The sequence below is a fragment of the Protomyctophum bolini genome (assembly GCF_963924005.1).
Source record: "Protomyctophum bolini genome assembly, chromosome: 18".
Classification (NCBI taxonomy): Eukaryota; Metazoa; Chordata; class Actinopteri; order Myctophiformes; family Myctophidae; genus Protomyctophum; species Protomyctophum bolini.
In genome coordinates, this window is record NC_137879.1 from 26,112,196 (window position 1) to 26,126,563 (window position 14,368).

The 14,368-nt window shown below is 44.5% G+C and overlaps 1 protein-coding gene across 14 annotated transcripts in view; it reads left to right on the forward strand.

Moving 5' to 3' along the window:
• Positions 1-979: 979 nt before the first annotated feature.
• tcf7l2 (transcription factor 7 like 2) overlaps positions 980-14,368 on the forward strand; it is a 117,184-nt gene continuing 103,795 nt past the window's right edge. For all 14 annotated transcript variants that reach the window (XM_080788825.1, XM_080788831.1, XM_080788835.1 and 11 more), the window contains exons 1-3: positions 980-1,609; positions 1,856-1,922; positions 2,104-2,231. In XM_080788825.1, coding sequence (XP_080644951.1) covers positions 1,421-1,609; positions 1,856-1,922; positions 2,104-2,231 — 384 coding nt within the window. In that variant the 5' untranslated portion in view covers positions 980-1,420. The remainder of the gene's footprint in view (positions 1,610-1,855; positions 1,923-2,103; positions 2,232-14,368) is intronic.

Below are 14,368 nucleotides of genomic sequence, written 5' to 3' on the forward strand. Positions count from 1 at the left end.
ATCTGGGAAATAAAAATAAAGGAATAAATAAAGAAATTTGCTTTATTTTATTATTTTTTTATTTTACACCTGCTACTACCTATCTGTGGCTGGCTAACATAGTTCTTCTTATTAGCCACGTTTCTATTAGAATATTAAACATTCACTATGAAAATGTATACACCAGTTATGTATTATTGAGAAAGGAGAGAGTGGAGGGGAAAAACAGCCCTTGCTGTCAGTGAAGAATTCAGGTTGATCTCAGAGGACATCACACCTGTCAAAGCCGGGCAAGGATGGAACCAGAATTCACAATAATAACCCTGCTGAAAAAAACAATAATGTTAAGATATATCACGATAAATTATTTCATGCACCAAAATGAATACACCCCTAAATTGAAACTATGAAAATAAATATTAAAAGAGAACAAGTATTATTAATAATAATAATAATAATAATAATAATATCACAGCTGAAAAAAAGATACGGGAGAACATAAATCTGAAAAATGGCTACACCAATAAATGCATGGTTAATTGTTGTAGTCGAGAATGCCACATAAAACAGGTTAAAACGCAGCAGCCCCCTAAGGGAAGGACTCTGCATGTATTTTTATTGGAGACCGCCCATATGATGCGTTAAATCCACTTTTTCCCCCTTTTTTGCAAATAACTCCTCTCTTGCTCTTGCTATTGCATTCACTGTGCTGCTTCCCCCACAAAAACTAATTCCCCTTCTTTTTCTCTTTCCTTTCCCTTCACTTTTGCTTTTCCACCGCAGTTACTTCGTCCGCCCGTCTCTCTCTCTCTCTCTCTCGCGCGCTCCCTCCGCTCTCTCTCTCTCTCTCTCTCTCTCTCTCGCCATCCCTCCCCTCTCTCGCGCTCTCTCTCCCCCCCCTCTCTCTCTCTCTCTCTCTCTCTCTCTCCTATTTATGAAAACGTCACTTCAAGTCCCTCCCTGTTTGAATCTCATTAGTTTCTTGTGTGTGTATGGGAGAGTGTGTGTGCGTGCGTGTGTTTCTCTCTCTCCCTGTCAATAATCCCGAATCCAGACTCTCTCTATTTCCATCCCCTCTTCTCTCTCTCTATCTATCTGTCAATCAGCGCCGCCTTTGAACTGAAAACCCACTCCGACCAACTTCAACTCCACTCCATCCGAGCTGCTTCAAGCTCCGTCTCCGGTCTTTTTCCTGCCAAGATATTCCCCCTCTTTTCTCTTTTTTTGTGAGGTGTTTTTTTTGTTATTAAACCAACCACCAGTGCTTGGGAAACGCCAAATAATACAGACCCTTAAACTTTTTTTTTTCTCTTAAAAAACTGGAGATTCTAGATCAGCGCGGTGATCAAGGGTTCTCTACAAAACTTTTAGTTGAGGGGTTGTTGTTTTTTGGTGGTTGCTTTGCTGCTGCTGCTGCTGTTGCTGCTGCTGGTAGGGGAAAATGCCGCAGCTGAACGGCGGTGGAGGGGATGACCTGGGTGCCAACGACGAGATGATCTCCTTCAAAGACGAAGGGGAACAGGAGGAGAAGATCTCCGAGAACTCCTCGGCAGAAAGGGATTTAGCGGACGTCAAGTCGTCGCTCGTAAACGAAACGGAAACAAATCAAAACAGCTCGTCGGATTCAGAGGTAAGTTTTTGGTGTTCTCCCTCTGGAAGTGCAGAGCGAGAGAGAGAAGCCGGGATCCGGGGGGATCGATCGTCCGCTACTGGGTCTTTTTTTTAGAGGCTCTCTTCCCCGCTTTTTAAGGCTTTTTTTGTTAAAAAGCGGCTTTGCGTAAAACGTTGGAAGCAACGCCAACATGAGAGCAAAGTTGTGATCCTTGTCAACACTGCTACATTGTAACGCAATCCCTGTGTTTCATTGCATTTCAAGGCGGAAAGACGGCCTCCGCCTAGATCTGAAACTTTCCGAGACAAAACGAGAGAAAGTTTAGAGGAGGGTGAGTTCCTGCTTTTATTTGTTGTTCACTCATGACTCCTAAAGACATTTTTTTCCTCACATCGTGGCATTATATGTTGGATTTTTTTTGTAACCCTCTGGATTATGCATTAAAAAAAAAGTTTCCAAGGCACTTGTAAAAGTTTACTTTCTTTTCTGTCTCCCCCCCACCGCCATGTTAGCTGCGAAAAGGCAAGATGGTGGAGGGCTGTTCAAGAGCCCACCGTACCCCGGCTACCCGTTTATAATGATCCCCGATCTCACAAGCCCCTACCTCCCCAATGGATCACTGTCACCCACAGCACGCACAGTAAGTTGATTTATTTATTTACAACCTAAATGTATGTAAACACTCGACACACACACACACACACACACACACACACGCGCGTGGAAAGTGTCCCTGCACGGCTGCAAGAGTTAAAAAAGAAAACGCAGACATCCAAGTTTCGCAACTCCTTATGAAGAGAGTGTAGTTGGAATGGCATGCATCATGCCCGCCTGCATGAAATGCATGCCCCCCTGCACCGCTGCGTGTCATGTACAGTAATGCATGCATGCACGCATGCAGGCTGGCTGTGTAGACTGCTGGTGGTTTCCTTTCCCATCCCTCTCACTGCACTAGGAAAAATATTTTTATTTTGCTGGCATACATGTGCAGATGAAAGAAAAAATAAAATAAAAAATCAATTTGACTTTTATTATCGTTTTGACACAATTAAAATAAAATTATAGAATAAATTCAACATGTAATATTTAAACAAACAGTAGCCATTATTAATATTATTCACGTTGTTATTACTATAATTTATTTTGTTCGTGTTTTCTGCAGACTTATATTATTACAAGCTATTTGTGTGGTTTTTTTTAACCCTCTGGCTTGAGTTTATTTTAACAACCTCATCTAAATGCATTTATTTTACTCAATAGCTCAAATGCATGCCGTCATTCACCAAGGCTTTCTAATGACACTGGCTATTGTAAGCATTGTAAAGGAATCTCACAAAAGCAGTGTCAGTGTTACAATAATAATAAAAATCAATATGCTAATTAGCTCATTGAAGTAATTTGCATGTGTCAAAATGTATTATGACATTATGTAAGTGTGTGTGTCAAAATTTGACACAGTTTCAAAGCATGCACACAGAATTTTGTGTATGAAACATTTCCCCCCATGGATAGGTAATTATATATGTATACTATTATTAATTTATAGAATGGAAATTTATAGAATGGAAATTATAGTGTAACATTAGGATTGTATCGGCATTATCTGCTTCTAAAGAGGAATCCATTGCCTTGGAGGGGAAAAAAAGCATGTGTAATATAAAGCCTTATTTATAAATAAATTCATGTTTAGACGCAATCGGTTCTGCTGTAATTATGCGCACTTACTCATTTGCTCAGCACCTCAGCAGTCCCACTGGGTGATGGCAAATCCTTAAACAGCATAATTTTCTCAAGCACGAGTATTTTTACCCTCTTTTTTTTTTTTTTTTTTTTAAATGGTTGCAATTACAAGTCTCCGCTTTAGGACCTGTCATCTCCTTTTACAAGGTTAAGGCAAAGACCACGCATTAGGAAATACGATCATCGTCCAACCAACCCACACACACACACACACACACACACACACACACACACACCAACACCACTACCCACCCACCCCTGATGAAACTGATATTTGTTTCTTCAATTTGTGTGTGTGTGTGTGCTGTGCACACCTTCAAAATATACTGCATAACTGTGTGACACATAACACGCTCTTTTGTCTCACGCGCAATCTCTGCCTTTTGAATTCAGTACAATCACATCGATTCCCATGTAAAAAGACACAACGTGCAACGTGCAAGGGTTCCTTTGCCATGCCTCTGGGTTCATTTTTTAGTTTTAAGTTCATTGTGTGTCTTTTCCCAGCATATGCATGAACAAGGACATTTTGCCATCCTTTCTCTATTACTCAGGGAAGCCTTGTTAAAGGGTACCAGCTGGTATGTTGGATTAGTCACTCATTATTCTCATCAGCACTGACATATGCGCACATTCACAGTGACACATGGATTTCCACGAACACACTCGCTTGTTTGAATGGTTGGGGCTTTCTAGTTTTCCTTTTTGAGATCACCTCGCGACTGTGTGTCCAGTGCAAGTTCTTCGTGAGGTTTTCTTGCTGCGTGCTTATGCAGCACTTAACATGTGCAGTGAGTGATGTACTATCACTGCATGGTGCACTGCTGCGGTGAGACAAATGCTGACCTTCGCTATCCCCAAATCCACCCCTGGCACAGGTCTTTTTTGTTAATTCAGAAATGAAATTTAATTCTCTGGTCTTTGTTTTCTGTTTAGTGCACCACTGTGACCGTACGCTATTATATCACATGGGTGCCTTTTGACGCCGCTATCTTTAATGGTGTTCACGGGTAATGCCAGCAGCAAATATAATAGCCCACATCGAGTTGTGTGGTATTTTTCACGGTAACCTCCAAAGCAAGGACCCCGACAGTATGATCTGAAATGAAGCATTGTTTATAATATGAAACAACAGCCCTTATTTTTTGTAGCTTCACAGATGCACTTTAATTTTGAGCTCGGGAGAGCAGGGCTCTTCCTCTTGAGCTTGCAGTGTTCTGACTGGCTCCCACCGTCTTTGGCACCCCATGTGTCCAGCCATCAGGCCTTTGAAGTCAGTGGTCGCTGTAATATAAATGTATTAGACTTAAAGCTAGCATAAATAATTCACCTGGACATTGATTAGCTGTCTTTGCTCCCTAACGCATCACAAGGGCTACTGAATATGACTGGTAGAATTGTTCCAATGAGAAGAAATGACTTTCTCTTTCTTGTAGAGGAGGGCTTTGAAATCGGCTGCTTTTCCCTTCAGTTATTTATTTATTTTACCTTTTTTTTCTCCAGCTTTTTGTTGCCGGTTTGGCTGATGCTGCATTATTATTGTACGATTAGTATTCCAAGCTTTAGGTTCTTGTATTTTTTTATTTAGAATTACATTTTTGTAATCTTGTATCAGTAATTTATTTAATGATTATTGATTAATTTTATGTTTTGGCATGTCTTTTAGCATTGTATCAAATATACAGGGTATCTCCAAGGGACGAAATTCAAATTAATTTTATTTTTTTCACTTAGCTGGTCGTGATCCTGATCTATGTGGACGTTTTACCGTGTTTCCTGAAATCTTTGTTATTGCATGACTTGAGGGGGTGAAAAAGAAAATCCTCCGTGTGGCAGTTACCATAATTTGTCTGACCTCTGGGAGCCATAACAAGTGAGAATTAGTTTTTCCTACCACCTAAGTCCGAGGAGGCTCACAATTTAGTATCATTTAGCAATTTGACGTGACGCTGTGCCCGGGATTTAAAAGCCCTCCTGCCCTCGTCTCCTATGTCTAAACCTTGCACAAAGGCCTGCTGGATCACTGGGAACAGGTTGAATTGGCGTGGTGGTCTGACTAGCTCACCCCGGGTTCACTTTCTGGTTCTCACTCATTCCTTATCTCCCCATTCCTTCTATCTCTCTCTCTGTGTCTCTCATTCTCTCACTTCTCTCCTCTTGTTTTCTGCCATTGCTAACCTGGGGCTTGTGGGAAAGGCGACGGGTTAACTCCGGTTGCTGTGGGCTAACATCACACCTCAACAGGTCTGGGGAGATGGGAGACAGGAGGGAGAGAGAGAGAGAGAGAGAGAAGGGGCTCCGGGGGCGGCCAGCTCTCTGGCATCGGGGCTGCAGGGCCGTAAATCCACCGGCTTTATTTACTGCCTTTCGGACTTATGAATGTTAAGATATTTGACGCCACCCCTGGCCCCATAATTCCCCAGGCCTGCAGACTTTTGGCAGAGGTTTTGAGTTTCGACGTATAATTACGAGTAGTTTAAAAAAGAACAAAAAGGGGGGTGGGGTGAGGGTAGGGGGTGGCCGGTGGATGAGCGCAACACCCAGCATCCACTGACTGTTCTGTGTAGACGGCTCCCAAAAACCCCAGCATCCACTGACTGTACTGTGTAGAGATGGCTCCCAAAACACCCAGCATCCACTGACTGTACTGTGTAGACGGCTCCCAAAAACCCCAGCATCCACTGACTGTACTGTGTAGAGATGGCTCCCAAAACACCCAGCATCCACTGACTGTACTGTGTAGAGATGGCTCCCAAAACACCTAGCATCCACTGACTGTACTGTGTAGATGGCTCCCAAAACACCCAGCATCCACTGACTGTACTGTGTAAAACCCATGGCCATTTTATTTTAACAACAACGCTGTCGGAAGGCATTGTGCTCTTTAAACAATAGCGTTTTCTCCCTCTTCCTCTCTTTGTGCGAGTTGTATTTTTTTGGCCAGTGTTTCTCCTGTTATGAGCGATCCACTATGTTAAAAAATAATGTCACTTTCATGTACGATAGCTGACTCTTTTTGAGGTGTGTGTGTGTGTGTGTGTGTGTGTTTGTGTGTGTGTGTGTGTGTGTGTGTGTGTGTGTGTGTGTCTGTGTGTGTGTGTGTCTGTGTGACTGTGTGTGAGAGAGAGAAATGGTGGATTTTATGACAAGATTAAGGAAATGAACATCCATTGTGCTGTAGCTGCAGAATTTGTCTAGCAGTGTGAGTGTAACACCACCTTCCTTTGTGCTCACATTCACACTGAGCTCTGGGCCCACATCGTCTAATTGACACAGACAGTATCTCTTTAAACACGTTAAGAGCATAAGCATAACAATGGTATATCATATGGATTATGTGTGTTCCGCAATCTAAATGGATTCTGGGTGCAGACTGAGCTAGGGAAAGATAGTTCTAATGCGGATTTAAGGGGATAGGAACCCGCACCTTATCAAATTGGCTTTACATGTTAATGGGGCCTAATTGGTGTCCGCGGGGGGTTTGTGGCGCAACGCGGTCACATTTTGTGCCTCTCCCCGCGAAATGCGCTCCGAATTTACTTGGGAGGTTGCGCTCCCTTTGTCTTGCAAATCACTTTTGTTTACAAAGTATGGTGGTGGAAGCAGTCGTCTCCTCTCCTCCTTCCATTGCTGTTTCTCTCATCCCATGCAGGGAGAAGGGAAAGAAAAAGTCTCTATTTTTCTTTTACTCGATAAACAGCTATAAAAAAAAGTGCAATCTGTTTTGGATTTGAGGGAGTTAAGTTGGGGAGGGGGGTGTGCATGTGAGTCGGGTAAAGTTTGGCACCATTAAACAAAAATTGGGGCCTGCTAGACATTAGCGGCGCGCAGCACATTCTCGGAGCTTAATTAGTCCGAACTGTAATTGTTCATGGTCTGCCAATGGGAGTAATGCTCAGGAAAAGTGGAGTTGCGCTAAATCGGCCCAGGGTTTTTAAAACAATAAATCACTCGCATATTTGTGCCATGATTCAGATAGAGGCTCGACCTCTCCCATCTCGACATGTGGTAAATTGTAAAGTCAATGAATCGCAGATGTAGGGGAAGGGGGGTGGGGGGTGGTGAGAGAGAGAGAGAGTGAGTGTGAGAGAGAGAGAGGGAGGGGGGGGCAGTACAGTAAGGTTTTGTTAGCGCCTAGTGAATGAATGGAAAAGATTTACGCAGTAAATATTTACAGAGATGTATATATTTTTTTCTTCCTCTCGTGAGCAGAGCTTCATTGTGTGATGATGTTGGCATGCTGGGATGTGTGAACGCTCACAGAGACCCCGTGATCCGTTATGCTGTTTTAAACAGCAACACGAGCGCGCGAGAAATAAAATACTATACGAGTCCATCACGTTTGTGGGCGTGTTTCTAATTAGATATTTAACTAGTGTGATGGGAGTAGTAGTTCCCTGGTGGGAGGCTGAGCTGGGTTTGGGTGTAGCTAGCGTTTAGCTGCACATTCAACCTCCGGCTAGACGCTGGGCCTTTTCTGCTTCTTTCACTCCACATTAATTAAATCACAGAGGCCATTGTTCTTTGTGTCGTAACTCCATTGCGGTATCTAGATTTAGTTTTGTTTGTTGAATGCAACAGCTATGTTATTTTTGACAAGGCATAGCACGATGGCTGTGAATGTTTTGTCCGAAGTGCGACTGGTAAAAGCCAGTAGTTCTGAGTTTCTGTGAATACACTTTCACCTTCCCCTGGACTGGCTTTCCTCCTGGGTCAGTGAACCACCGCACTGCACTGTCTGTGTAAGGAGGGGAAAAAAACTGCATTAGCTTAGCAGCTGTGCACGGGTGCCCCCCCAACCCCCATATACACACCCCTCCCCCATGTCCCCCCTTCCCATAGAGCTCAACACAAAGATGGTACTGTACATCTGGAATGCAACTTTTGTCATCTGTTAAATATAGGCTAGTTCTGCAGCAGGCCCAACGGACTTGGGGCACCCTGAAACATGGAAATCAAATTATTTCCTGGATGTGTGCGTGTCTGTGTTCGTGCACACACGTGTGTATCTTTTTGCATATAGGCGCCAGATGCATTTTTACCTAATGCATTTGCACAACCCATTAGTGCTTTTGATGTAATCAATTAAAAGCGCAGTGTATCGACTTTGGTTAAGTTTAATTTAATTATTTTCAATTATGTTCATTCAAAGATAAGGCACATGAACTTTGCAGTTTTGAATCATAAGGTGTTTTTTTTGTCTTCACAGTCTTCACAGTCTTTGAAGAGTTTAACGTGAATCCAGCCCAACCCCACTCCCCAGTCCCCACATTTGAAAGTCCTTACGAATAACAAGCCTTTTTTTCTCTCCTTCCTGAATTGCAAAGGGAAGTTACTGCAGCTCTGCATAGTTGTTCCATTCATCACCTTTAAAGCCGTATTTATACTTAGTTGCACACCAGTGTCCCACACCAAAATTAGCTTATCTACAAGCTTGCAACAGATCGCAGTGCGCCATGTTGTGAGCTTGTAGATCGTCTATTTTCAGTGCGGGACACCCACATGCAACTCAGGCTTAAGTGGCCCTTGATAAAAATGCACATGCTGGCACAGCAGCAGGGGCTGGTAGCTAGGCTGCGTTTTCCTCTCACGTCACCAGCCAATAGACTGGACCCACAGCGTCAATAATGTGCAGATTATGGCGATTTGGAATGAAGTGCAAGTTTTTTGAGAGATAAGCGATAACATTGAGCGACGTGGTCACGGCGGATTTGAATTATTACATTGCGCACAGCTTAAAAGATAAACGTTGAGGCGACTATTGATCGCATGTTTGGATTTAAGCAGCTCGTTATGAGTAAGGTTTATCAGACGGGGGCATCGTTGGGGAAATGTGGAAATGTCACCTTGGAACAATCGGACATATTCATCCACTATGAATAATTTAAGTTGATTCGTGGGAATATTTATAAATTAACTTGCTCTGTTGATTTGATATATTTAATCACAGGTTTTAGCAAGATAATTCACTAAATGTTGCATTAAGAAGATGGATTGAGGTTGTTCTTCTTCTTCATCATCATCTTCATATTTCTTTAAGCCCATTCATAATGGGCTCCTAGTCCTCCAGCAGTCCGCCGTCTTCTCCAGCAGAGTGGGAGGGAATGCACTGGGCGGGTGCGGACTGGACAGGGGGGGGGGGGGGGGGGGGTTGTGCAGCGGGAAATTTGTCCAAAACTCTGTGTGTGTGTGTGGGAGGGGGGTTACACAAAGGCGGGCTGAATAGGCTGCATAATTGCTGTTAATGCCGGGGCAATGAGAGCAGCGACAGTTCCTGGTTAGGTGTCCAAACAATAGTAGCCCTGGGCGGCACATTTATCTTCCTTAAAACACAAAACAAAAAGACAACCACTGAGAGGGAAACGTGTGGGGGCCAGTTTATTGCCCTGCTGGAAGAACAGGCAATGTCACGTGAAGCCTAATTTATAGTCCACCGTACAATGATGTTACTTGCAGAAAATAACTGATATTAATTAAAGCTAAATGCTGCTCCTTTTCGTTCTAGAAGTAGGCCAACGGCTTCTGCTGCTTAACCAATCAGCCCTTCTCATACCACCATGGTGGTTCCCTCCACGTTCCCCCTCTGCCTCGTCATCAGAAAGTTGACCTTAACAAACTCTGGGTGAGAGGGCCGCACGACACCGGAGGAATTCTGGCTGTGCTGGCCCGCGTTGTTTAGATTGTAGAGTGTGTTTGGGCAGGGTCAAAGTGCAACAGTGCTGCTTTTTTTTGCCAGGAGCTTCTCCTCTCTCAACCCTTTTTTTTATGACAGCCGATAGCTGGAGGTGTGTGTTGTGTTGTGTGTACGTGCTTTAAGGCCATCACAGCTCTAAATGATAGTGTGCAGCTAATGACTAGCGGTGTGCCAGTGTGCTGGCCCACATCTAGGAACGCTGTAACCAGAAGGATCTGGAACATTCCACCATAGAAGAATCTCTTTCATAGTTACAGTATTTAAATGTTCTTTGTTAGCACGGCTAGAATACGTGAAGAATGTTTAAACAAAGTCATATTCCTTGCATTACCTCAGCTCATTTGACCACTTTTGCCGCCCTATTTTATAATTTGTCGTACGATGGTGCCACGTGGCAAAAATGGCCAATCTGCAATGTGTCACATAGTGTTGCGTATGTTTAGAAATCTTGTTAACATTTTTGAGGTTTTAGCTCTCATATGAATGTGATTTTCTTTACTAATATATGTTTTTGGACAGCTTGTTTACAATCTTGCACAGTCCTAATTTAGTCGAGGGGATCTCTGTATTAAGATAATCTATGCAAAATGGCTCAGATGGGAACAAGGCTCTTTGTGTGCGTTTAACACATAATTAAGGAGTTAAAGGTGATATAACTCCAGTCCATGTATATTTAATCTCCTAATTAAACTTTTAATTGTTGCAGGATAAGCTCTACGTACTGTGCACGTGTGTGTGTGTGTGTGTGTGTGTGTGTGTGTGTGTGCACACGCGTGCGTGTGCACACACTCATCAGCCATGGAGGAAGAACACACTAATGAGGCGATAGTCTGCAGCTTGTTTGCTGCTAAAGGTGGTGGATTCATAACTGCTGGAAAGGTGACGGCGCTTTTAGAGTCTGTGCAGAAATGAGTTCATCTACTAATCTGTGGATTATGGTAGGATTTGGAACAAAATGTTGGCAAGATTACTGTATGTGCATTTCTTTTTTTTAAACAAAGCTAATGAATGAAACGTAAGCCTTTTTACACGGACACAAAACGTCGAATAGCCAGAGATTTTCTTTCCCCCAGTTGGCGCACCAATTCCAGTTTAAAACAGATTAAGACCAAATTCCCCATGTTAGCTCTCAAACCAGCTGCTAGAAACCTATTTACACAAAATAATAATGCAGCTCTTAAGAAGAGACAGATGTCAATTTGTGCACAGGACTAGATAACATTTCATGTGAGTAGTCTTGTCACATGTGGCATCCCTTCGTCCCCCCTAGTGCATGGTAACAGAAACCATGCTATCTTAGAACTGCATAAGTACAGTCTTGGCTTCCAAAACTTACATTTTGAGGGAAAGAAGTGTCACTTTTAGTGGCACATTGTCTTCATTCAAAAATAGAGCATACATATAGGTATGTGTATATTATGTTAAACCTGGTATTGATTGGGGGGAAAAACAACAACAACTTGGATGGATTTCATGGTTTGGGTGTTACATGTGGTGCTTAACAGAGTATTCATTCCACCCCTTCATTGAGTGGAGCGGCACGTCAACAGTGTTCGGGGTCAATTCCAAAAGTGAACAAATTGACTCCCACCACTGAGTGAATTGCCAATCACCTTTCCTCCCCTGGGGATCGGAGTGAATTGAGCGTCTTGTTTGGACAACTGTCCCGAGGTGAGACGTGTTGCCTCTAGCGCCACGCCGGAGGGGAACGCTGACAGACGTAACAAACGAACCGAGAGCTCAGTGGGGACCTCGGCACTGCTTAGACAGAAAACAATGTAATCTAGTCATTACGCCCCCCTAACCCCCCCCCCCCCCCCCCCCCCCCGCCACCAAAACCACAAATTGATCGGCTGAAATAATCACCTGTGTGGTTTACTTTGTCGGTAACTGCGACGGGTCCATGGCTAAAACCGCCATGGTGATCACAGTGCATTATCACTGATTTCCTGTCTGAATGGGAGGTCATTCGACAGACTTCCATGCAGATCGGTAGTGAACACAAGAACTGCGTCCGGGAGAATATATAATTATGGGAATACTAATTTGGTGTATATTTTAATAATGATATCACCAGTGTTGACTGATGTCACCATGCAGCAGTGCATGCCAGTGTTGTTGTCGTGCGTGGGCGGGCTGTACGGCAGTGTCATGTGAGCCGCGTCATGGTGCCCTTTAGAACCGGGAGACTCCTTATCGCGGCTTTACTGCCACCTTATCTTTATTTGCCGTCTCACTTGGCGTATTTCAAATATCCATAAAGATAAGTGTCCCAACTTTGGCATAACTGGTGGCGTCAAGTAGTAAGATTTCCGGACAGGAACCCTTTGTCAGAATCAGCACTGTCGACGAGTTTCGATTGACCAAACACATCAACTGCTGTCGTCGGCTGACTGTTAGGGGGTCCGCTGGTGGATGTTGAAGCCTGTTTATGCCTGTGCCGTGTTTTAGCGGTCGAGTCTAGTTGTTTGTTTGTAACGGCCTCTTATTTGTCTTTCTGGATGACCCTTGGTGTGTCATAAGGCTTGTCTCCACACAGACAGACAGACAGACAGGCGGGCAGGCAGGCCTGCTCTGTAGATGCAACAGCAGCTGGCCAGGGCCCAGGCAGAGGAATGCTGTGTGTGCTGTTTAAACAGTGGCTTGTCTCAGTGCAGGGCCCGCTGCAGCCCGGGGAAGGAAGTCCCTGCATGTTTACATAGCTGAATTGTCCTCTGGGCCCCTGAGTGTCTAATGCACTACTCTTCAAACATTCACAAGTGCGGAGATGACCCCCACTGGCGCTGGTGTTCACGGCTCTGCTAGCTGTTGCCTCTGTGTGTGTGTGTGTGTGTGTGTGTGTGTGTGTGTGTGTGTGTGTGTGTGTGTGTGTGTGTGTGTGTGTGTGTGTTGTGCGGCTGTGCGTGCTTTCACTTGTGGACTCGCAGGTCTTATTTACTTGTCTTCCATGGGTGTTTGCGGTGTCAACCCAGAGGATGGGATGATTGATACTGAAGTTTTGCAAGGCTCAGTTGATTTCAGAATGCGGGAGGTGGGGGCAGAAAGGTGTAGGAGTACAGCTATACAGAGATAGAAGGGGGGCCCCTTTTAGCTCCGAAAGTAAAGGTCCTTCCCACCAAGAAGTCAGACATTGACATACGGCGGAGTCATCAAGCTAACTGTTGTTTGAATTAGCCGCTGTGATCCAATGACAAATCTCCCATGCTCTCGCCACCAGAGCAGAAAATGTAGCTAGGGATTGGCATGATGTTAGCGAGTGTGTAAACCTTGCTTCAACAAGATGGATAAATGCAATTATTGGGCAGACCTGGAGGGGAGAAAATCCATTTAAAGCCTGTAACGCTAAGCAGAGGCCGTGGTTAATTCATTTGGCCAATTTACGGGTGATGTACGAGTGTCAGGCCACATTAGTCAGGCGGGGAGAGAGTGAGGCCTGTGTGTGTGACTGTGTGTGTGTGAAGTGGAGGTGAAGATGCACTCTGTTCTCCTCGGACCTAACCCCCCCCCCCCCCGCCCCTCCAACCACCCTTCCATTCTGCACACTCTGCCATTTCAGCAAACAATACAAATGGAGGCTGGACACTGAGAATGACAAAAAGATACACTGAGCCAGTAGAGGCGAATGGGATTGCTTTGCAAATGAGGCAGGGAGAGCTGGCCGTGGTCTGCTGGGTGGCAGAGTGAGCGCGACTGCCATCTCCCTACTGAGCACTCAATCACACACACTCTGTCCACACACACACACACACACACACACACACACACACACACACACACACACACACACACACACACACACACCACCCAGTCACCCGCCCCAAGCACCCATCCCACCTCTGCGCCTTGATAAAGCAACACCAGTCATTTGACTTTATATGCGCAGATGATTGTTTGGCTTTATTAGGCCAACAGTGGTGGCTCATGTGGGTATACACATAGGCCAGAGCAGTGTTCCGTGACGTCCTTAAACAAGTTCACAGTTCACACCACTACTTAGACTTTGAAGCCTTTTGATAACCTACTTCGTCTTTACCCCACCCATAAACACAAGCAAAAACACGGCAGTAAATGAAAACCTGTTGCAAGTGTTGTTGTTTATTTGTTGCCGTGTCAACAGTGTGAGTTGTTGCTGTTGACACGGGAGGCTTGTACAATTCAATTACGCCCCACTCTGACCCAGATTGACTCTGATACTCCGGCTGAACTCAGGGGAGTCTGAAATTGAGTTACAATTATGGTGTGAATGCCGATGTTTACTCGAGGCACGCAAAACGGCCCCGGCCTCAAGACTCCGGCGAGTCTTTACCTCACGCGTGAAGTCCTCCCTCCCTGTTGTCCTGCAG